This window comes from Mustela putorius, unplaced genomic scaffold (assembly GCF_011764305.1).
Source record: "Mustela putorius furo isolate JIRA1106 unplaced genomic scaffold, ASM1176430v1.1 tig00003853_pilon_pilon_pilon, whole genome shotgun sequence".
Taxonomy (NCBI): domain Eukaryota; kingdom Metazoa; phylum Chordata; class Mammalia; order Carnivora; family Mustelidae; genus Mustela; species Mustela putorius.
Window position 1 is genome coordinate 27,238,843 of NW_025422005.1, and position 25,397 is coordinate 27,264,239.

At 37.4% G+C, this 25,397-nt stretch overlaps 1 protein-coding gene across 11 annotated transcripts in view; it reads left to right on the forward strand.

Moving 5' to 3' along the window:
- Nucleotides 1–25,397, forward strand: part of AGO3 (argonaute RISC catalytic component 3) — a 128,947-nt gene that overhangs the window by 86,711 nt on the left and 16,839 nt on the right. For all 11 annotated transcript variants that reach the window (XM_004740797.3, XM_045064192.1, XM_045064193.1 and 8 more), the window contains 8 exons: nt 1,294–1,381; nt 1,510–1,657; nt 2,050–2,169; nt 4,956–5,078; nt 5,459–5,592; nt 8,794–8,978; nt 19,271–19,430; nt 20,917–21,007. In XM_004740797.3, the coding sequence (XP_004740854.1) occupies nt 1,294–1,381; nt 1,510–1,657; nt 2,050–2,169; nt 4,956–5,078; nt 5,459–5,592; nt 8,794–8,978; nt 19,271–19,430; nt 20,917–21,007 (1,049 nt within the window). The remainder of the gene's footprint in view (nt 1–1,293; nt 1,382–1,509; nt 1,658–2,049; nt 2,170–4,955; nt 5,079–5,458; nt 5,593–8,793; nt 8,979–19,270; nt 19,431–20,916; nt 21,008–25,397) is intronic.

Sequence of the window (25,397 nt, forward strand, 5' to 3'; positions counted from 1 at the left end):
AATCCCTAAATCTAGCATCCATTAGATGCCAGTAACACACCCCATTCCTAATAATTAAAACTATCTTCAGACATTACCAGAGGTTCCCTGGAGGGCAAAATTGCATGTGGTTGAGAACCACTGCACAATAGGAACCACAAATGTAACAGGGAAATAATACAAAAGTAATACCATCAATACTATCAGGAAACTAAAAGTTGTCTTTCATCTACCCCTTTCTAGATTTTCTGCCTTAGGAATCTAGGCTATAGTAATAGAGTTGCTATAAGTGGTGGCCACAGTTTGTTAACTCTTCTGTAGGTAGCTCCAAGATGGCACTCAAATACCATAGCACCAGCCGCATGTAGCTATTTAAGTTAATTAAATTAAAATAAATGTTCACTTTCTTAGTTACACTACCCACATTTAATGTGCCAGACGTAGAACATCCCATCATCTCAGAAAGTTCTATTGGACAGCACTGCTTAAGAAAATTAATCCCAGAGAATTTCACCAGTGGCTTAAAAAAACCATTGCTTCACTTTCTAAAGAAGGCCTGGGATCTTCAAACTCCTGTGGTCCATAGATGAACTAACTGCAAGGATCCAGGAACATCTAAAATCATAAGCTAAATTATGTGTTTATGCAATTTTCTGAGAGTTTATTGCTTTCATCAGATTCTCAAAGGGGTCAGTGATAAGAAGATAGGGTGCTCTAAATTATTTTGGTTGCATTTAATTTCTGATAAGTCAATATCAGCTGTGTCACTCTCGTACACTTCAGATAAATTGTCACTCTCCTTCTGTTAAAGGGACCTGGAATTTTTTTTCTTCCTACTTTAAAAATCTTTGAAGGACTTCCTTCTTGAGATCCATGAAGTTCTAATCTTCAGTCACTATGTGATGACTGGCATACTTTGAAAATTATAGAGTATGTTGAGAATTATTACAACTCCTCTTTTATTCCTCCTTTCTTCTCCCAGCATAAGTACCTAAATTTATTATAAACAGGGTTGGTTTGTTTGGTTTTTTTTTCTAATTAATGGGGAACTTTGCCCCTTGTTCTTTAGGCTTTGCAAATTTTATGCTTCTGTTTTTTAATGTGTAGAGCTTGATAAGATAGGGGAAAATGTTTGGAGTTAGATCTATCAATATTGTAATCTTTACTAGCAATGTTATTTATAAAATCCTTTATTAATATCATATTGCCTATATCACAGATTTTCTGTTTAGAATTTGAGTTTGTATAGTAGTGAATAGGCTTTAGAAATACTCAACATGTATACTCAACCTCATTTTTTCTTGTTGGGAACAGGTCTGAAGGTTGAAGTGACTCATTGTGGAACAATGAGACGGAAATACCGTGTTTGTAATGTAACAAGAAGGCCTGCCAGTCATCAAACGTAAGAAAAGCTGGTGTTTGTCAGAGCAGAGATTGATGTGAGGCAGCTTGGTCTAGTTAGTGGTTTGGGAGTTTTGCTCACCATAATGAGATGAGAGTTGTTAATGTGTACTTTTTTTTTTTTCCCAGCTTTCCTTTACAGTTAGAAAACGGTCAAACTGTGGAGAGAACAGTAGCACAGTATTTCAGAGAAAAGTATACTCTTCAGCTGAAGTACCCACACCTTCCTTGTCTGCAAGTGGGGCAGGAACAGAAACATACCTACCTGCCACTAGAAGTAATGTGTTTAGGCTGTTTTTTAATATCACCTTGTTCATTTTTTCTTTGGGGGTTTTTTATGGCATATAACTTCATGCTCTCACATTTATTTTGGAGATTGAACTGTTTCTAAATTTTACTTTATTTTAAAATTTTAATAATGAAATAATATGGAAAATTTCATCCATAATCCTACCGCTCTACAGTAACTACTGTTAACATTTTGGTACACTTCTTTTCAGCCTTTTTATCCAGTGTACATTTTATCTTGTTAATAATCATACTGTAAAACAGTATTGTTTACTATTTTATTTAACATAATATTAAAAAGAAGTTTAGTGATAGATTTTAAAATTTTAATTTTGCATGTAATTGGCAGTGAGAGTTAAAAAAACTTTTTTCTGTTTGTAGGTCTGTAATATTGTGGCAGGGCAACGATGTATCAAGAAGTTAACAGACAATCAGACTTCCACAATGATCAAGGCAACAGCAAGATCTGCGCCAGATAGACAAGAGGAAATTAGCAGATTGGTTAGTACTCGACTCTAGAAATGGGAATTAAAAATATTTTAGGGTGGGGGCTCCTGGGTTGCTCAGTGTTAAGCATCTGCCTCCGGCTCAGGTCATGATCCTAGGGTCCTGGGGTGGAGCCCAGAGTCAGGCTCCCTGCTCAGCAAGTAGTTGGCTTCTCCTCTCTCTGCTTCTTCCCCCATTTGTTCTCTCTCTCTCTCTCTCTCTCAAATAAATAAATAAATAAATAAATGAATGAATGAATGAATGAATGAATAAAGAAAGAAAGAAAGTAAGTTGGGGTGAGGTACAACTAAAGAGCCATGTCCTTATCAGCTCGTAACCATTTCACAGACTGTCAGATTTAAAAGGGATCATGGAAGTTGAAGTCATCTAGTGGTGTTCTAGGGGTAACCCTTAAAGTGTTCTATGAGAGCCATTAGATCCTTGTAATTTAACCTAGAGCTCTTTAATTAAATCTAGAGCAGCTGCTCTCAGAACCAATGTTTCAGTTTAGTGAACTGAACTTCATTACCTCCCACCTAAAAGAGAAAGGGCGAAGGAAAAAAAGCCAGTGTATTATGACTAGCAATGGTGAGTCTTAACCCTCAGTACAATTGTTTAGCCGCCTTCATCAGACTGGTAACTGTATAGGATGAATAAAGAAATATGAGACTGCTCCAGTCATTTTGAATACCCTTTGTATTATGCAAGTGAAGAGAAAAAAGTCTAGAAATAGGAATATTACTTTGGGTAATAGTGAAGATTGTTATAAAAGGATTATAAAACTGGCCCTTTCGGGCGCCTGGGTGGCTCAGTGGGTTAAGCCGCCGTCTTCGGCTCATGTCATGATCTCAGGGTCCTGGGATCGAGTTCCGCATCGGGCTCTCTGCTCAGCAGGGAGCCTGCTTCCCTCTCTCTCTCTGCCTGCCTCTCCGTCTACTTGTGATTTCTCTCTGTCAAATAAATAAAATCTTTAAAAAAAAAAAAAAAAAAACTGGCCCTTTCATTTTGTAAGCCAATTACAGGGAAAAAGAGACTTTTTTCCAAAATGGTTTTATAAAGAGTAAAAATTATTATATGATACTTAATTAGGAGAATGTAGGTTGGTTTTCATGATGGATTTTTTTCTGATCTATTATGATGGGATTTTAAGACATTTAAGAGGCTAAACCTCTCACTATCTCTAAAATTTCAGTAATTAGTTCTAACTCAGTTTATTCTAACTTTTCTTCCAAAGAGGTAATATTGTACCATGGCTAAAAGCATAGGCTTTGGAATCTTAACAGCTCTGGGTCCAAAGTCTATCTTCTTCACTTACTTACTGTTACTGTTACATTATTGCAATTACAGCATCCAGAAGACTAGTGCAGTGATTGAGTAGGAACTCTAGAATCAGAACATACACGGTTTCAGTTTCTGTGTCACTTGCTTAGCTAGATGGTTTTTAGGCCAGTCATTTAACTTTATTAAATTTTAGACTTATCCTCTGTAGAGATTATAACAGACCTCCTTTTATAGTTACAAGGTTGTTGTGGAGAAATTAATTATAAAACTTAACACCAAGCACATCATACAACAAGTTTTTATTTATAGTAGTTGTTACTCTTTGTAACCTTACTATGAAGATACACTAAAACACACCAGAAATGAATGGCATTTAAAGAAACATTAGTGCCTAACCTTAAACAACCACTTCTGCTTATTGTGGGAAGATTCTTTTTAAATATTTAGATTACATAGGGTTTTTTTTAATGGTTTGTTCCTCAAACACTTGAACACCACCTTCATTTAGTAACCTCATTTGACTTTTACTCTGAAACTGAGTAAATATGTTTTGAAAAACACAGTTACTATAGCATGGTATAAACATGAATTATATTCTGAGGTCCAAGTCTATACTGAATTAAATTTTTTTTTTTTTTTAAAGATTTTACTTATTTGTCAGAGAGCGTGAAAGAGACCACAAGCAGAGGGGAGAGGCAGGCAGAGGGAGAAGCAGAGCAAGGAGCCTGAGGTGGGACTTGATCCTAGGACACTGGGATCATGACCAGAGCTGAAGGCAGACGCTTGAGCGAGTCAGCTCTCCAGGCATCCCAAAATTCTTTATCAACCAGTATTGCACTGTATGTTAACTAACAAAATTTAAATTAAAAAAAATCTTTTTTATCTTTGTAACTGTGGATATATCATGTAAAAATTATCATCTGTATCATATTGGCTTTCTTAACTGTCTCAAGTGTATTGTATTGAATAATTTTATAATATGGTACTTTTTATCTGAAAATATTCAAGTAATTTTATATAAGTTGTAAATCAAGTAATTAGGGGAAAAAAGCCTTTAAGATCATCAATATCTGCTATCAAACTCTATGTAAAATAAATTTTAATAACATATGTCTGGATCTTCTAATTAGAAGTCCTTAACATTTTTTAGGTCAGGAATTTCTTCCTCTTTTGATCTCTAGGCCACCCTCTCCAAAGCGCATTAGATTTAATCATGTAGAATTGGCATCTTCATAGATTGCAAATAATTGAAATTTCTTATTTTTCAGCCTAATACATTTAAATTTCTGTAAATTACCAGGAGGTTCACAAATTTCCTGTGGTCCATTCATGATCTGTCATCCCAGATTAAGATTTCTCATCCTATACTTAGGGCATCATTGACTAGATCCAAAACATTGTGGACATAGTGAAGAAAAGAAAACAGAGGCTTCTAATGAACGAAGCGGGGACTTGGTTTCTAATGAACGAAGCGGGGACTTGGGGGAAGTTCTGAAAGTAACTACGATTTTTTCTGTTAGGTAAGAAGTGCAAATTATGAAACAGATCCATTTGTTCAGGAGTTTCAATTCAAAGTTCGGGATGAAATGGCCCATGTAACCGGACGTGTACTTCCAGCACCTATGCTGCAGTATGGAGGACGGGTAAAACCTCTTGATAATTTTTTAAATATAAACATACAGCTTCTATTTACAGAGAGAAGAGCATCCTAGCTAAGTCTGAGTTTCGGAAAGTGGTGTGTTTTTTTGTTGTGGTTTTGTTTTTTGTGGGGGGGGGGGGGTTGGTTTTTTTTTTTTTGCTCCAACAGTACTTTTTTGTTTCAAGGTATTTTTGCTTAAGTTTATAGTTTGGGGTTTATATGATTAAAAAATATAACTAATACTGATTTAGAGCAGCATTTTACATGATTATCAGATATTTATCAATTCTGCAATTTGAAATGCTTTATCAGCTCAGTGAAGTAAATTGTATATTAAGTGTTTTCTTCTTTTTTGCCTTATTTCTCTTTCTCCTTTTTCTGTAGAATCGGACAGTAGCCACACCAAGCCATGGAGTGTGGGACATGCGGGGGAAGCAGTTTCACACAGGAGTTGAGATAAAAATGTGGGCTATAGCTTGTTTTGCCACACAGAGACAGTGCAGAGAAGAAATACTGAAGTAAGGCGTGTCATTAGTTTGGTTTGGGGAACTTTTTGTGTTTCAGTTTTATGTTTCGATTTTAAACAACTCAGCTAATGTTCTAACCAGTGTTGTCTCAATAGGGAATATATTTAATCACTGAAACTTTGAAAATGTTTCTTCTCAATAGTTTGATGGAGAATTCTGAATTTGTTAGTCGGTAAAATCATTGATGCATTCTCCTAGGCATCCTAACAGTCTAGCTTATGTGGTACAGGAGCATCATTGGCTTTTTATGGCAAATAGGTTAGGTTTAATTCCCAGCCTTACCAATTTGTAGCTTTATTACCATGAATAATTGATATAATTTCATTATGCTTCAGTTTTCACCTTTTTAGAGATAACAGTACCTATCTCTTAAGTGAGGGTTAAAGAAGGTCCTTATTTCTCAGTTGAGGTCCTTAAAAGATTGACTCTTCGTTTTCACTTACTTACTTCTGAAAATTTGGCCTCCATCTCTACCACTTTCCCTGTTCCCCAGATTCTTTTCCTCAGCATATAAGTGCTCAATAATCTTCTGTTCAAATTAAAACAAAAATTCATCAATTTTCAATTTACCTAATTGAAATAAATGCTTCCAGCCTTCTATTTTCTCACCATCTTAGAAATCCTAGTGCTGGGGCACCTGGGTGGCTTAGTGGGTTAGGCCTCTGCCTTCTGCCCGGCTCAGTGTCTCAAGGTCCTAGGATCAGGCTCCCCGTCTGGCTGTCTGCTAGGCAGGGAGCTTGTTTTCCCCCTCTCTCTGCCTGCCTCTGCCTCTTTGTGATCTCTCTCTCTCTGTCAAATAAATAAATAAAAATCTTTTAAAAAAATGAAATCCTAGTGCTCTTCTGAAACTAGTTTCTGGAAGATCTCCAATCGATTATAAATTCTAATGGTCTTTCCTCAGCCATTATTTTTCTCAAAATTTGTGCAACATTAAATACAGTTGACTATTTCTTTACATTCTCTCCATTCTTGCCCTTCTGGTTTCTTTTTATCACTTTGGCTTTTCTTCTTCTGGCTCTTCCCTCCTTGGGACCCTCAGGTCTTTGAGACCTTGGCAGTCTCGAAGGCTTCTGCTGTCATTCTTGTTTGAGGAACAATGCTGTCATGAAAGAGTACCACCTCCATTTGTGACTACAGCCCCCCTAAAACTTTCAGGATTTTCTTAACAAAGAATAACAATAAAAACTAGTAGGACATTGAAAATCTTTCACCTGCCTCTTAAGCCCCTTCTCTATTTTCCCATATTCTGGACAAAGAAACTGAAGCACTGTATTCCCTATATCTCCCTGGCACTTTTTTTATTTTTATTTTTATTTTCTCTTTTTGATCATGCTGCTCTTTACTGAAAATGCCTCCTTCCTATCCCTGCTTCTCTAAATAATACCCAATCTTCTGTGATTGTGATGCTAGAAATAATGTCTTAACTCGAAACATACTAGTTCATCAGTATTTTCTCTCTTTGCTCTTGTCACTTTCTCTGTGAAATACAGTTGTTCTGTTTATCTGTAAATTTACCTCTCCTCTAAAATCTAATTTTCTTAAGAAAATGATTATTGTCTAATTTAAATCTCCACTAATAAGATCCTAAAAATATACCCCTAATGAATAGTTCTTCAAAGAAATAGAGGCCAGTTTACCAACAAGGCCAGTTCAGAGTTTGCCTTACCTTCTTCGTATGAGAAATAATAAGATTTTTTTTATTTGATTCTGTTTACTTTTTTTATTAGCTCCAAATTTCTAAATGTATATCTTAAGGTTCACTTAATACACATTTTTTTTAAATTAAAGATTTCGTTTGTTTATTTGTCAGAGAGAGTGAGCACAGGCAGACAGAGTGGCAGGCAGAGGCAGAGGGAGAAGCAGGCTCCCCACTGAGCAAGGAGCCCTATGCAGGACCTGAGCCGAAGGCAGCTGCTTAACCAACTGAGCCACCCAGGCGTCCCTAATACACACTTTTTCCCCAAAGTTTTCATTCCCTGCTTTCAAGTAAACTGTCATAAAGACAGTTTACTACAATGCTGTGATCATCTTATTCGACCTCCAGAGTCGAATAAGTTTCTCAGTTGTTCCTCAAGCACAGAGTTATTCTTTTCGTTTTACATTTGTTATTTATGGTTTGCTAGAACTCTCATAATCTTTTGGCTTATGGTTCTTGTTCAGGCTGACTGAAAATACCCAACTTCATACCTTTTGAATTAAACATTAATAAGGAAAAGGAAAAGAAAGGAATTCCTACAAGCTTCATCTCTGAGGGAATGAGTGTTTTTGCTCAAATATAACTCAGATCCTTGACTTAAGACCTTACTCTTGTTTTAAAAACAAGTGAAGTGATTGTTAAATCATGACATCATTACTTATCTTAGGCTAAATGCAGAATTTTGTTTAAATATGGAATTATTAGTCTTTTGTTGTTTTTAGTGTGGCTAAAAGTACATTGAAGTACTACCTGCCTCATTTGTTTTTAAATGTGGTTTCACTTTTTATTTTTTTTAATTCTTAATTTTTTCTGGGAATACAATCTTTGCTGCTATCCTAGTTTCAGATACATAGTATTGTGGAAACAAATTTTGGATTAGATCATACTTCTGACTCTACCATTTATCTAACCTTTTGACATTGGTGAGATATTTAATGTCCTTGAAACTATGTCCTGATCTACTAAATGGGAATAATAATTCACCTACCACCTTCTTATGAATGTCATCATGATCAAATTAGAAAATGTACAACAGTAGATTAAATTTATGAAACTCTTACCATGTCTTGGGTGGTGTTGCTGAGTTCATGTATTATGTCATTTATTATTGACACCAGCCCTATAATAGAAGTAATCATCTTACAGATGAGAGGAGCTGAAAAATTTGTCTTACTATTTCACAGCTATCAGGTAACAGAACCAGAATTGAAACCTGTCATCCTAACTCTAGAACTGAAGTCTTAACCAGCATACTCTATCACTAGTGCCCTTTGTAAACTACGCAATGCCACATTATTATATAGCAGTGTTCCTAGTTTGCACAATCGATTACTGACCAGCCACTCCTTTAATATCAGTAAGCCTTGGTGACCTCTTCATATGCGGAGCACACAAATCGTTGCTTCATTCTCTATTCACTTCTCAAACTTTCCATTCCACTTTGTAGGTGTGGATGACTAGACAAAGGATTTAGTTTTAGTGATTTCTTCTCCTAGGGGTTTCACGGACCAGCTGCGTAAGATTTCTAAAGATGCAGGGATGCCCATCCAGGGCCAGCCTTGCTTCTGTAAATATGCGCAGGGGGCAGACAGCGTGGAGCCCATGTTCCGGCATCTCAAGAACACCTACTCTGGGCTACAGCTCATTATCGTCATCCTGCCAGGGAAGACGCCCGTGTATGGTAAGGATATCTTAAGATTGCATTTTTCCTCGAGTACTTGGTGTTCCTTTTAAAATTTTGCTAAAACATATCCTAAAATTTTGAAACATTAAAACATATTTTAATAGCTGCTATATTTAAAACCTTGTAGGGTTACTTTAAAAAGACAAATCAGTAAAGGAGGCATCACAAAACAATGTTTAAAGAATTATTTCTTTAAAATGGCACTAAGAGGGGCACCTGGGTGGCTTAGTCAGTTAAGCCGCTGCCTTTGGCTCAGGTCATGATCTCAGGGTCCTGGGACTGAGCCCCACATCGGGCCCTCTGCTTGGCGGGAAGCCTGCTTCTTCCTTTGCTTCTCCCTCTCCCTTTGCTCCTCCCCTTGCTCATGCTGTCTCTCACTATCTCTCTCTCTCTCAGATAAATAAATCAAAAAATTTTTTTAAAGAATGGCATTAAGATAACTTGCATATCAATATAATGTAGTGGTTAAAAGCACAGACTCCAGAGGCACCTGGGTGGCTTAGTCAATTAAGCATCCAGCTCTTGATATGATCTCAGAGTCATGGGATTGAGCCATATGTTGGGCTCTGCTCTCAGCAGGTAGTCTGCTTGAGATTCTTTCCCTCTTCCTCTCCCTCTGCCCCTCACCCGCTCTCACTCTTTCACTCTCTCTCTCTTGGATAAGTAAATCCTTAAGGGTTCCAGGGGAAGCACAGGCTCTGGAGTCAGACAGTTCTGCTTAAGACCCAGGCTCTGCCAGATAACTACCTGTAGGAATCTAGCTGAATTACTTAACCATAATAGGCTTTAGTTTTCTCATCTTTGAAATTGGTATTCTAAAAATAACTAACCTATACAAGATAGGTATAAAGATGAAATAAATTTACATCTGTAAGCAGAGTGTAGAATAATAACTGTTACATAGTAAGTACTCAGTAAATGATAGCTATTATGTTAACAAATTAAAATTTAGTGAGATTAATAAGTTAAACATAAATCATTGAATTGTAGAAAAATACAAAGGAAGTATAATTTTCAAACTACTAACAGTGTAATTGTCTAAGTTTAGAAATGAAAGAATAGTTCACCCCAAAAAATTGTTAGATTTACTGCATAAAAATTGAGTTTTCTGTAGGTCACAGATACATAACTAAATTTAAAGGAAACCAAATAAAATAAATAAATAAGTAAATGGAAACCAGTAGAATCTAAAATATATTTGCCACAAATGCAGACAACAAAAGGCTCATTTATTATTAAAATATCTGTATTGTTCCGTTGTTGTGATCGAAGAAAATAATCCTATGTCCTTTTAGATTAATGAGCAAAGAGTATAAACCAAAATTTCTCAAGGAAAACAAAACCAGTAAATATATAGAAAGTGTTGGTTTGGGGCACCTGGGTGGCTCAGTGGGTTAAAGCCTCTGCCTTCGGCTTAGGTCATGATCCCAGGTCCTGGAATCGAGCCCCACATCGGGCTCTCTGCTCAGCCGGAAGCCTGCTTCCTCCCTCTCTCTGTCTGCCTCTCTGCCTACTTGTGATCTCTGTCTGTCAAATAAACAAATAAAATCTTTAAAAAAAAAAAAAAGTGTTGGTTTTCACTAATAGGTAATGAAAACTACAAGTAAATAAAAGTGAAATTTTATGTTACGAAATTAGCATATGTGTTTAAATATTACAATATTTAGCGCTTGTGACGATGCAGTGAATCTAGAATTTTAATATATCACTGATGGCCTTGTTCTTTTTTTATATATATATATTTTATTCATTTGACAGCACAAGCAGGGGGAGCAGCAGGCAGAGGGAGAGGGAAAAGGAGGCTCCCCACTGAGTAAGGAGCCCGATGCGGGGCTCGATCCCAGGACCCTGGGATCATGACCTGAGTCGAGGCAGACAATCAGCTGAGCCACCCAGGCACCCCAATATAAATTTTTTTTAAAGGTTTTATTTATTTGAGAGAGTGTGTATGTGCACAAGCCAGGTGGGAGGAAGGAGAAGGAGAGGAAATTTCAAGCAGACTCCATGCTGATTGTGGAGCCCAACATGGGGTCTCAATCTTATGTGAGATCATGACCCAAGCCAAAATTAGGAGTCAGGTACTTAACTGATGCAGCCACCCAAGCGCCCCAGCAGAATAAATTGATAATATCCTTTCTATCAAAAGTATAAAAATGTGGTTTTAACCTGTGATTCAGTATTTTTAATTACAGAAATGTGTTCACTGGAAAGAATTCATAATAGTGAAAAATCTGTATGTACAAATTTTCATAATTATATCTGTGATATTAAAAAATTATTAAGATCTGGTTTTAACGAAACAGGACAAAACCAGAGAGACTCTTAATCTCAGGAAACAAACTGAGGGTTACTGGAGTAGAGTGGGGTGGAAGGGATGGCATGTCTGGGTGATGGACATTGGGAGGGTATGTGCTATGGTGAGTGCTGTGAATTGTGTAAGACTGATGAATCGCACACCTGTACCCCTGATACAAATAAAACATTATATGTTAATTTAAAAAAAGAAGAACTGGTTTTAAACAATGAGTAAGTTACAGTATATTGATGAAATAGTGTACAGTGATTATAAATGATAGTTATGAAATTCCAAAGATATTTTTTAAGCTGTGATAAAATATAGAAGGTTTTAAAGTCAAAGAATTTGTAAATCAGTAAGGAAAGGGCAAACAACTCACTGAAAAAATAGACAAAGGACATAAAACAGAAAAACAAATGGTCAGTTATCTTATAAAAAGATGTTCAGGGCCACATAGGTGGTTCAGTCAGTTAAGTGTCTTCCTTCAGGTCAGGTCATAATCCCAGGGTTCTGGGATGGAGCCCTGCCCGAGGCTCTGTGCTTAGCAGGGAGCCTGCGTTTCCCTCTCCTTCTGCCTGCTACTCCCCCTGCTTGTGCTCTCTCTCTGTGTCAAATAAATAAAATCTTTAAAAAATAAAAATAAAAAATAAGTTTTAGATTTACAGAAAAATTAAGCTGATCACATAGAGAGTTCCTACATGTTTACCCCTTGCCCTACACACAGCTTACTGTATTTTTAACATCTTGTTTGGTATGTTTAATGATCCAGTACTGATAAATTAATATTAATATGTTATCCACAGTAGGTATTAAGGTTCACTCTTTGTGTTGTACATGTCTGTGGGTTTTGATAAATATATAACATTGTATATACAGTATTGGGTCCCCCAATAATGGGTCCATGGTCAAAGGAGCGAGATTGATACAAAGCGAAGGTCAAGCAAAGCTTTATTTTATGCCAAGCATCAAGATTCAGACCAACTGTCAAACAGACCGGTGGGGGCCGCCCCTTACAGAGAGGGCGACCCCTCCCTGCTTTCCAGACAACTTTTATAGAGCAAAGGCCATGTGGTTGGGCCTGGCCACACACAGGTGGCCAGTGAGATTGCAATACACAGAGAAAGCTGCACAGTCATGCTAGGTCACATATGGGTGGCCAATTGAACTACAATTCACCCCATTGTAGACATTTGCACGAGCCTATCACCTTGGTGAAAAGTGGTGCCCAAAAGGTGGGGATCACACTCCTTAGTAGCTAGGAGACAGTATGTGCCCCCCACTGATTGAATACCTCCACCTGGCCTGATCCACCCTTGTATCTAGACTTTGTTACCTGGGATTGGCTTCCTGAACTTGCTTTTAAGTAAGTTCCCCTGGGGGAGGGGGGAGTCAATTTAAGTTTTACAACAAAATGGCAGTTCAGCTGGGCTGGGGCCACTCTGACTGAATAGGCCCTTACAACAGTATCATAAAGAATAGTTGTACTGCTCTAAAAATCCCTTGTATTCCACCTTTTCATCCCTCCTTCCCTCTCCTCAAAACCCTGGTAACCACTGGCCTTTTTATGTCTTTACAGTTTTTCCTTTTCTAAAACGTTGTGTAGTTGGGACTCATGCAGTATCTACCCTTTCCTAATTGCCTTCTTTCACTTAGCAATATGCCTTTAAGGTTCCTCCATGTCTTTTCGTGGCTTGTTACGTAATTTCTTTTTACTGCTGAATAATATTCCATTGTATGGATGTGCCACAGTTTGTTATCCATTCATCTATTTTTACCTTGCTTCCAGTTTTTGCCAAATATGAATACTGCTGCTGTAAACATTCATGTGTAGGATTTTGGGTAGGCATAAGTTTCCAACTGCCTTTATTAGTAAATCAGTAGGAGCACAAATGCTTTATCAAATCGCAATACTGCCAAATTGTCTTCCAAAATGGCTGTACCAGCACGCCTGGCTGGCTCAGTTGGAAGACCATGGGACTCTTGATCTCTGGGTTGTGAGTTCAAGCCCCACATGGTGTGGAGAGATTGATTACTTAAATAATTAAACTTTTTAAAAAACAGCTGTACCATTTTGCATTCCCACAGCAGTGTTCGAGTGTTCCTGTTGTACTGCATCCTCAGCAGTGTTTGATACTATCAGTTTTTTGGATTTCAGCCATTCTGATAAGTGTATGGTGTATCTCATTGTTGCTTTAATTTGCAATTCCTTAATGACACAAAATGTTGAACATCTTTTCATAAGCTTATTTGCCATCTGTATTTCTTTTTTTTTTTTTAATTTTTTTTTTTAAGATTTTATTTATTTGAGAAAGAGAGAAATCACAAGTAAGCAGAGAGGCAGGCAGAGAAAGGAGGAAGCAGGCTCCCCGCGGAGCAGAGAGCCCAACATGGGGCTCGATCCCAGGACCCTGGGACATGCCCTGAGCCGAAGGCAGAGGCTTTAACCCACTGAGCCACCCAGGCGCCCCAGCCATCTATATTTCTTTAGTGAAGCGCCTTTTCCAGTCTTTTGCCCACTTTTATGTTGTGGAAGTGTTCTTAACTTTTCAGTTTTAAGAGTTCTTTGTATATTTTGGTTTTAAGTTTTCATGTATATATTTTGCATATATGTTCTCTCAGTCTGTGACCTGTTTTCATTCTCTTAACAGTTTCTGATATTAATAAAGACCAAACATCTTTAATATTAATAAAGTCCAACACATTTTTTCTATCGCAGTTGGTGTTTTGGGGGTTATAATTAGAAACTCAGTGGCACCCCAAGGTCACCTGAGTTTTCTTCTGTATTACTTTCTAATGGTTTTATAGTTTTGTTTTTACCTCTAAGTTTATAACCCATTTTGAGTTCATTTTTGTGAAAGATAAAAGGTCTGTGTCTAGATTCATTGTTTTGCATGTGGATGCTTTCTCAGTACCATACCAAAGGCTGTCTTTCTCCATTAAATTGCCCTTGCTACTTTGTCAAACATTAATTAACTGCATTTGTGTGAGTCTGTTTCTTTTCTGGTATCTTTATTTGTTTTGATTGGTCTGTATGTCTCTCAATTTGCTAATACTACACTGTCTTGATTAATGTGGCTTTTTAGTAAGTCTTGACGTCAGGTAGTATCAGTTCTCTGACTTTGTTCTTCACTATTGTGTTAGCTATTCTAGGTCTTTTGCCTCTCTATGTAAACTTTGGAATTAGTTTGCAATATCTGCAAAATAACTTGCTGAGATTTTTAGTGGGATTACATTGAATCTATCAGTCAGGCTGGAAAGAATTGACATCCTAAAAATGTTAAGTATTCCTGTGCTTGAAGATGGACTTCCTCTCTTTTTAGAGCTTCTTTTATTTCTTTATCAAAGTTTTCTAGTTTTGTATAGATCCTGTACACATTTTGTTAAGTATATCTTTTTTTTTCCTTTTGGTACTAATATAAATGGTGCTGGGTTTTCGTTTTAAATTCCTGTTGTTTATTTTTGGTATTTAGGAGAGCAGTTGACTTTTGTGTATTTTTGCCATGTATCATGCAGCCCTACTAGTTCCATGTATCATGCACTTTGTAGTTCCAGGCTTTTTAAAAATTCTTTTGGATTTTTCTGCCTAGACAGTCATGTACTCTGTCAACAAACAATTTTATTTCTTCATTCCCAGTCTGTATACTTTTATATCCTTTTCCTTTTGTTAGCTAGGAGTTAATAGTATGGTGTTGAATAGGAGTAGTGAGAGGAGACATCCTTGCATTCTTTCTTATTTTAAGGGGAAAGAATCTAGTTTCTCAGGGGTATGAATAATGTTAACTACCGGGGGGGGGGGTCCTGTGTACCTCAGTAGGTTGAGCCTCTGCCTTCGGCTCAGGTCATGATTTGGGGGTTCTGGGATCGAGCCCCACGTTGGGCTCTCTGCTCAGCTGGGAGCCTGCTCCCCCCCTCTCTCTCTGCCTGCCTCTCTGCCTTCTTGTGATCTCTGTCTGTCAAATAAATAAAATAAAATCTTTTTTAAAAAAAATAATAATAATGTTAACTACAGGTTTTCTGTATTTATTTTTTTAACCAAGTTGGGGAAGATCCCCTCTAATCGTAGTTTGCTGAGAGTTTTTGTTTTTGTTTTTTAAGATTTTATTTATTTATTTATTTGACAGAGATCACAAGTAGGCAAAGAAGCAGGCAGAGAGAGGGGGAGGAGAGCAGGGAAGCAGGTTCTCCGCTGAGCAGAGAGCTAGATGCCAGCTGGATCCTAGGCCCTTGAGATCATGACTAAAGCTGAAGGCAGAGGATCAACTCACTGAGCCACCCAGATGCCCCTTGCTGAGAGTTTTTATCATGAGCAGCATGAAGAAGTTTGTTAAATGCCTTCTCTGTATCTACTGATATGATCATGGTTTTTCTTTCTTAGTTGCTTAATGTGATCAGTTGCATTAATTGATTTTCACATGCTAAATCACACTTGGTCATGGTGTATAATTACTATACATCGTTGGATTCAGTTTGCTAATATGTTGAAGATTTTTACATATACGTTCATAAACTATATCAACCTATAATTTTCCTTTCTTGTGATGTCTATACCTTGTTCTGATATTAGGGTAACGTTGGCCTCAAAATAAGTTAGAAAATATTCCTTCTGCTTCTGTTTTCTAGAAGATAACTGTAGAGAATTTGGTATCACTTCCTATTTAAATGCTTGGGAGAATTCATCAGTGAAACCATCTGGGCCTGGTACTGTCTTTTTGGAAGGTTCTTAATTGTGATTAAATAATTATTGATGGAATAATTCAATAAAAAGTGGGGCTTAGACTCATGACGCTGAGATCAGGAGTCAGCCACCTAACCAACCAAGCCACTCAGGCGCCCCTGATATAATTTCTTTAAAAGAAACAGGCCCATTCAGATTTTCTATTTCTTCTTTGTGAGTTCTGGTAGTATCATTCAAGGAATTGTTCCATTTCATTTAAGTTATCAAATTTGTGGGCCTATCATTCATAATATTCTTTAATTGTCCTTTCAATGACCATGGGACCAATAGTGATAACCTTTTTTTCTTTTTCTTTTTCTTTTTTTTAAGATTTTATTTATTTGACAGAGATCACAAGTAGGCAGAGAGGCAGGCAGAGAGAGAGAGGAGGAAGCAGGCTCCCCATGGAGCAGAGAGCCCGATGCAGGGCTCGATCCCAGGACCCTGGGATCATGACCTGAGCCAAAGGCAGAGACTTAACCTACTGAGCCACCCAGGCACCCCTTTTTCTTTTCTAATATTAGTAATTCTTGTTTTCTCTTTTTTTCTTTGTCTGCCTATTTTTCAGTTTCATTGACTTCTGCTCTGATTATTAGTATTTCTTTCCTTTTGCTTGTTCCAGGTCTTTTTCTTCCCCTATTTTCATAAGGTAAAAACATAGATTATTGATTTTGGATCTTTTTCTAATATATTGAATTCCATACCATAAGTTTCCTTCTAAGCACTGTTTTCACTGCATCCCCACCACAAAAAAATTGTCTTCTTAGTTAAGTAAGCTCTACACCCAACATGGGGCTCAAGCTCACAACCCTGACATCAGGAGTCATGTGCTCTACCAAGTCAACCAGGCACCCTACATCCCACAAACCTTTGTTAGATTGTGTTCCATTTCCATTTAATTCAAAATATTTTTAAATTTCCAAGACTTCTTTGATCCATGTGTTACACAGAATTATGTTAATATACAAATATATTGAGGGCACCTGCGTGGTTCAGTCGGTTAAGTGTCTGCCTTCGGCTCAAGCCATGATCTCAGGGTCCTGGGATCGAGCCACACATCAGGTTCCCTGCTCAGCAGAGAGTTTGCTTCTCTCTCTCCCTCTCCCTCTGTGCTCTCTCTTTCTCAAATAAATAAATAAAATCTTTAAAAATACACACACACACACACACACACACACACACACTATATTGGGAATTTCCAACAAATACATTTGTATTTCCTAGCTGCCCATTACTGATTTCTATTTTAATTCCACTATGGTCTGAGACCATACTTTGTATGATTTCTGTTCTTTTAAATTTGTTAAGGTATGTTATTGGATCAGAATATGGTCTGTCTTGCTGAATATTCCATGTAAGTTTGAGAAGAATGTTTGTTCTTGCTGCCATGGAATGAAGTATTTTATAAATGTCTTTTAGATTCAGGTAATTAATGGTGCTACTCAAGTTAACTGTTTATACTTTTTTTATAGCAGCTGCACCATTTCGCATTCTTACCATTAACGTACAAGGGCTCCAGTGTTTCCACATCCTGGCAACACTTGTTGTTTTCTTTTCTGTTTTTTTTCTTTTTTTATAATAACCATCTTAATGGGTGTGAAGTGGTATCTCATTGTGGTTTTGATTTGCATTTCTTTTGAATTAGTGATGTGGAGCATCTTTTCATGTGCCTGTTAGTCATTTGTTTCTCTTCTTCAGAGATATTGTATATTTAGAGTCTCACACAGTACTAACATATATTAGATGCACATTAAATATTTGTTGAATGAAATAATGAACCTTTTCGGAGGGCAATTTGTCAGTATCTATAAAAATGTTAAATATAGGGTGTCTCAGTGACTGAGTTGGTTAAGCGACTGCCTTCAGCTCAGTTCATGATCCTAGAGTCCCGCTATTGGGCTCCCAGCTCCACAGGGAGTCTGCTTCTCCCTCTGACCTCCTTGCTTATGTTATCTCTCGCTGTCTCTCTCTCAAATAAATGAATAAAATATTTTTTTAATGTTAAATATATATGTCTCTGATCCCTCAATTCTACTTGTAGAAATTTATCCTGAAGCTGTAAGTTATAGAACCAAACAAAAATAAATGTATAAGGATATTATTTGTAGCATTGTTTGAAACAGTGAAAACCTGGGGGCACCTGGGTGGCTCATTTGTTAAGTGTATGCCTTTGGCTCAGATCATGATCCTGGGTCCTGGAATCAGACTCTGCAAAAGGCTTCCTGCTCAATGAGAAGCCTGCTTCTCCCTCTCCTGCTCCCCCGGCTTGTGATCCCTCTCTCGCTCACTCTCTTTCTGTCAAATAAATAAATAAAATCTTTAAAAAAAAAAATGAAAACCTGGAACAGGCTAAAAATATATCAGTGTATGACCGGTTAGATAAAATGGCATTTAAAAACAGACTAACCAAAAAAAAAAAAAAAAAAACAGACTAACAGGGTGCCTGGGTAGCTCAATGGGTTAAGCCTCTGCCTTCGGCTCAGGTCATGGTCTCAGGGTCCTGGGATTGAGCCCCTGCATGGTGCTCCCTGCTCAGTGGGGAGCCTGCTTCCCCCTCTCTCTCTGCCTGCCTCTCTGCCTACTTGTGATCTCTCTCTGTCAAATAAATAAAATCTTTTAAAAAATAAAAATAAAAACAGACTTACTGCTATTGTTACAAATAAGAGCAACTTATATATTAAGATTCAGAATATACTATATGATTGAGTGAAAATGACGGTTTGCAAAATAGAATGCAAGTTTGGTTTTTAAATGTTTTCCATATGTTTTATAAGAAAAGTATGTACACTGAACTCTTTATGGTAGTTACAATGGCTAAGGGGGGAGAAGTTACAGGAACCTTTTATTCTGTACACTGTAAAGGCTCTATTTTCAAATTGAAAGTTGGAAAATAGGATTGAAAATTCTAAGTATACTCTGAGTATAATTGTATTAAAATAATATAAATGAGAAAATTATTGGAAGAAAGTGCAATAAAATGCTAATGGGATTATATATTTTTTTCTTTCTGGTTTTTTAGTTATTATGGTTATACTGTTTTTATGATGACAGAAATATACTTTCTTCTCTAAAGAATAAAGCAACTGGGAAAACTGTCACTAAATGTGTAAGCTAATCTTCAAGGCATTATACTTTGAATTTTAACAGCATTGTTATGGTGTTTTTATAATTTCTGGTGTCCTGTAATAAAGTAGTGTATTTCAAGGGGGAAGTATAGTACCTTAATTTTCAATAGTTTGACCTTTTTTCTAATTAGAGGTATTTGCATTTGTTCCATAGCGGAAGTGAAACGCGTAGGAGATACACTTTTGGGTATGGCCACACAGTGTGTCCAAGTCAAGAATGTAATAAAAACATCCCCTCAAACTCTTTCAAACCTGTGCCTAAAGATAAATGTTAAACTCGGAGGGATCAATAATATTCTTGTACCTCATCAAAGGTAAGATAAGCTAATCACTTAACTAAATTTTAATTATTTTCTTAATTTTTTTGTATATTGTTATATCTAAGATCAGTGTAAGAAAGGGACAATATTGTTGATTCTTGCTATGGAAGATAAGTAAACATTTTAGAAAAGGATTTCAGGCAAGATTAAGATATTCCCTTGGGAAAATCCCCTCCCATCCTCATTTTTATTTAGTATATGCAGAGATCCTCCTGCCTAGTTAGAAAGTATTGAGCGTTTTATTTATTTTTCTGGGGAGCTCAGCTTAACGAAGTTTCTCATTATTTGATAGTCATCTTCAACCTGGAACTGTGAGGTTACGCACTCACCCTGCAAGTTAGGAAAGAAGGGAGGGTCTTGAAGGGGGCATATGAATTAATTATCAATCCCTGCTACAGTCAGTGGGACAATAGATTTTACTGTTAGATCGCAGTCATGTCTAAGAGCTCTTAGGAAGTGTGACATAATGACTAGAAACAAGTGTTGGGGAAGACGTTATTTGGAGAATTGGACATCTGGTTTTCTTTCAGTAGTTAAAGCAACTAGGGCTTTAAAAAGTTAAATATCTGCACCAGTGCTTATCTGCACCACAGGTAAGCATTAGAATAAGGATAGACCCACATATATTTGACACAAAGCCCTTTTTTCCCCGTTTTTCCTCTGCTTCCTGTTCCTGTTAAATAGATGAGAATCATAAATGAGATGGCTACAGAATTTTATCAACAAGTCCACAAGCTGAGAGACAGTCATTTGAATCGTAAAGGATATAGTTTTTTATTTTTTTTTATTTTAAAGATTTTATTTACTTATTTGACAGAGACACAGTGAGAGAGGGAACACAAGCAGGGAGAGTGGGGAGGGAAAAGCGGGCTTCCCATAGAGCAGGGAACCCATTGTGGGGCTTGATACCAGGACCCTGGACCATGATCTGAGCTGAAGGCAGACACCCAACAACTGATCCAGCCAGGCATCCCAAAGGCGACATAGTTTTTTAAATAAGATGAACAACTAGCTACTTTAAATAATACATTCTCAAATTTATACTTTTGCCCAGGGGAGGGGGAGTAGTACTTTTTCAGTGTAAAGTTTAATGATGCTTTTTCTCATTAAGAGATAACATAGTTTAAATGTGATAACATAGTTTAAATGTAAGTAGATTACAGAGTGATACAAGCTGGTGGGTTAATATAAGGAAGTTTATCATTTTTTGCCTGTTATGAAGAATGCTAGCCCTTTGCAACCTGCAACATCACTGGTTAAGGCAGAAAGTTGCTCTGTGTAAGACATTGGATAGACGCATTGTGATAGCTTTTACTTCATTGAGTTAGGAATTCATGAATCAAGAGACTAAAGCAGTAGTTCCAGCCTTTGAGGCTGTTCTGTGCTGTGTCAGCGGCTTGCAATTGTGTTTCAATAGTATATACAGATAAATGCATAATGAAAATAGAATTATCTAACTCGTTTTTAAAATGTGTTTAAGACCTTCTGTGTTCCAGCAACCAGTGATCTTTTTGGGAGCAGATGTCACTCATCCACCAGCTGGTGATGGGAAGAAGCCTTCGATTGCTGCTGTAAGTGTCATTAGGCAGGTTTATCTTGTCTAAAGTTTAGATGATCAACAGTTTGGTTTCAGCATTTTTAAATTTTAATGACACTCTCTTTGAAACCAAGTTTTATAAATATATATCTCTAGACTCACCTTTTGGGGCACCTGGGTGGCTCAGTCGTTAAGCATCTGCCTTCGGCTCAGGTCATGATCCCAGGGTCCTGGGATTGAGCCCCGCATCGGGCTCCCTGCTCAGAGAGAAGCCTGCTTCTTCTCATACTCCCCCTGCTTGTGTTCCCTCTCACTGTGTCTCTCTCTGTCAAATAATAAATAAAATCTTTAAAAAATTTAAAAATAGAATCAACTTTGAAATATTCTTTGGATTTTTCATTCCTGATTTAGGGCTACAGGTTACATATATGTTTATTAAATGAAGCTTATTAATTGTATTACTCAAGTCTTTTGTTTCCTACTTCATCTATCTGGCCTATGATTGTATATTTTCAGTTAGTTTTTGTTCCAAGAGTTTATGTATTTCAGGAGTGTCTCTGTTACAGAAAGATGAATTGCATAAAACCTTGGTATATTGCTTTTTTTTTTCAGTGTACAATATCTTCTACCTTTGTCCAATCTAATACTTTTTCACCTGAATTTTTTGTTTTAATACTGCCACTCTGGGCACCTGGGTGGCTCAGTCAGTTAAGCATTTGCCTTCAGTTCAGGTCATGGTCTTGGGGTCCTGCTATAGAGTCCTATGTCTGGCTCCCTGCTCGGCGGAGGGAAGTCTCCTTCTCCTTCTTCCTCTACCCCTGCTTGGGTTCATGCTCTCTCTCTCTCTCTCTCTCTCAAATTAAAAAAAATAATACTGCCACTCCTCCTTTTAATATTTGCCTACCTCTGTGTTTGGTATAGTTTCTGTGTCAGTTCTTTTTTTTTTTTTTTAAACATTTCTTTTTTTTTTTTTTTTTTTAAGATTTTTATTTTATTTTATTTGACAGAGAGAAATCACAAGTAGTCGGAGAGGCAGGCAGAGAGAGAGAGGGAAGCAGGCTCCCTGCTGAGCAGAGAGCCCGACGCGGGACTCGATCCCAGGACCCTGAGATCATGACCTGAGCCGAAGGCAGCGGCTTAACCCACTGAGCCACCCAGGCGCCCCAAGATTTTTATTTTATTTTATTTGACAGAGAGAAATCACAAGTAGACGGAGAGGCAGGCAGAGAGAGAGAGAGGGAAGCAGGCTCCCTGCTGAGCAGAGAGCCCGATGCGGGACTCGATCCCAGGACCCTGAGATCATGACCTGAGCCGAAGGCAGCGGCTTAACCCACTGAGCCACCCAGGCGCCCCTCTGTGTCAGTTCTTTAAAGTGTATTTTTTTTTAAGATCCTATTCATTTTTTTTTATTTTACTTTAAAGATTTTATTTTTATTTATTTATTTATTTAGTTGACAGAAAAAGAGCAAAAGAGGGACCACAGATAGGGAAAATGGGAGAGGGAGAAGCAGGCTTTCCACGGAGCCAGGAGCCCTATGCAGGGCTCGATCCCAGGACCCTGGGATCATGACCCAAGCCAAAGGCAGAGGCTTAATATGTAGGTGCCCCCTACATATTTTTTCTATTACCCATTATAATCTTTATGTAAATTTTAACAATCTGGTATATTTTATTTATCCATGAAAATGATAGTAATGTTAAAATTTTTACCTAAGATTCCAAAGCTATTTTCACTAGTGGAGGAAATTTGCTTTTAATCTGTTAATACATTAATTATATTGCTTGGGCACCTGAGCAGCTCAGTTGGTTAAGTATCCGACTCTTGGTTTCTGCGCAGGTCAGAATCTCATGCATCCTGAGATAGAGCCCTCTGTAGAGTCCTGTACTTAGTGGGGAGGGGAGTCTGCTTGTAGATTCTCTCCCCCTGTTCCTCCCCCAACTCATGCACATGCTCTCTTGAGCTCTCTCTCTTTCTCTCTAAAATAAATAAATTTTGGGGGTGCCTGGATGGTTCAGTTAAGCATCTGCCTTCAGCTCAGGTCATGATCCCAGAGTCTTAGGATCGAGCCCTATGTCAAGCTCCCTGCTTAGCAAGGAATCTGCTTCTTCCTTTCCCTCTCCCCCTGCTTGTGCTCCCTCTCTTTGTCAAATAAATAAAATCTTCTAAAAAATAAAATAAGGGTGCCTGGGTGGCTCAGTGGGTTAAGCTGCTGCCTTCAGCTCAGGTCATGATCTCAGGGTCCTGGGATCAAGTCCCACATCGGGATCTCTGCTCAGCAGGGAGCCTGCTTCCCTTCCTCTCTCTCTGCCTGCCTCTCTGCCTACTTGTGATCTCTCTCTGTCAAATAAATAAATAAAAATCTTTAAAAAAAATTAAAAAAAAATTTTTTAAATAAAAATTTAAAAATAAAATAAAATAAGTCTTTTAAAAAATAAATTATGTTGCTTTTTCTTCTTACATTTATGCATGAGTTGTCATTTCAGATGTCCTACAGGTAGTATAGAGCCACTTCTGATATTCATAAAAATGTTCTTATGGAAAATGGAATTATTTTTTCATAGAAGAAATTCAAAAGACTTCCTTTGGATTTGCTATTTTGAGGCCTATTTTCCAAGAAAGTTTAATTAAGCGTAGTTGGATTGTTGGACTTCTGGGTAGTCATTGTCCTTTTCTACTGAATTCATTCTAACAAATATCCACTTTCTTTTATTGTTAGTAGAATTTATTCGTTGATTCTTTTTGCTATATGGCTTTATTCCCAAGAACTTAAAGACCAGTGTGAAAAAATAAATTTAAATGATAATTGCCACATAGTATAATAGATATTTAATAGCAATATAAATTAAAATTTAGATTGCAAAAACCTGGTGTGTTTTGAGAATGTTGAGAAATGTAGGGAATTAGAGTGTAATATAACAGATTGTGAGGCCTAATAAGCTTTTGTGTGACTGTTTGTGCCTTCAGAAGGGATATATATAGATTTATTCTTTTAGTAGTGAAATACCATTCAGAAGAAACAAATAGCTAGGTTCCTTTTTTTTTCTTCTTTAGAAGATAAAGTAAAAGCAGATACAATCCCATGTACATAGTAGACAAATTCTAGTTCATTTTTTTAAAAAAGATTTTGTTTATTTATTTGACAGAAAAGAGAGACAGCGAGAGGGGGAACACAAGCTAGGAGAGTGGGAGAGGGAGAAGCAGGCTTACTGCTGAGCAGGGAGCCTGATGTGGGGCTCGATCCCAGGACCCTGGGATCATGACCTGAGCCAAAAGCAGATGCTTAATGACGGAGCCACCCAGGTGCCCCTCTAGTTCAATTTTTGAAAAACTTGATTATTTTCTAGTCTGACTTAACACAGAAGAGAAACAAGAATTTTCCATATTTTAGTTTCAAGTAATAAGTCATTAAGTTATGGACAGGAAGTTAAGGTCTCTTTTGAAGTACTATTTTTATTTATTTTTAATTGAGGTATAACTGACATATAATAGTTTGAGGTGTGCCGCATAATGATTCAGTATATGTACATATTTTTTAAAGAGCACCATAATAAATCTGATTAACATCTGTCACTATGATTATAAAATATTTTTTCTTATGATGAGAACTTTTAAGATTTACTCTGAGCAACTTTCAAATAGTCAGTACGGTATTATTAATGGTAGTCATCATACTGCATGCTAATACAGTTACATCTCAATGACATAATTTATTTTTTAACTGGAAGTTTGTACCTTTTGACCCCTTTCCCCATTTCATCCATCACCCACTCCCTGCCTCTGGCAACTACCAGTTCATTCACCAAATCTATGAGCTTGGTTGTTTTTGTTTTGTTTTGTTTTATTCCACATGTAAGTGAGGTCATAGGGTATTTGTCTTTCTCTATCTGACTTTTCTCACTTAGCATAATGCTCTCAAGGTCCATCCATGTTTGCACAAATGGCAGGATTCCATTCTTTTTATGACTGAATAATATTCCACTGTGTATCTATGCCATATTTTTTTTATTCATTCATTCATTGATTGTCACATAGGTTGTTTTCACATTTTAGCTACTTTGAATAATGCTACAGTGAACGTTGCGGTGCAGGCTCCCATTTTTTTTTTTTTAAGATTTTATTTATTTATCAGAGAGAGAGAGGGGGAGAGAGCGAGCACAGGCAGACAGAATGTCAGGCAGAGGCAGAGGGAGAAGCAGGCTCCCTGCTAAGCAAGGAGCCCGATGTGGGACTCGATCCCAGGACGCTGGGATCATGACCTGAGCCAAAGACAGCTGCTTAACCAACTGAGCCATCCAGGCGTCCCCAGGCTCCCATCTTTGAAGCACTGGTGTAAATATTACCCTGGGAGAAAGACAAACTGGAGGCAGAGTGTCCACCTGCTTCTCAGCCTTGGCTCTGATCAAAATGATATATAGGCATTTTA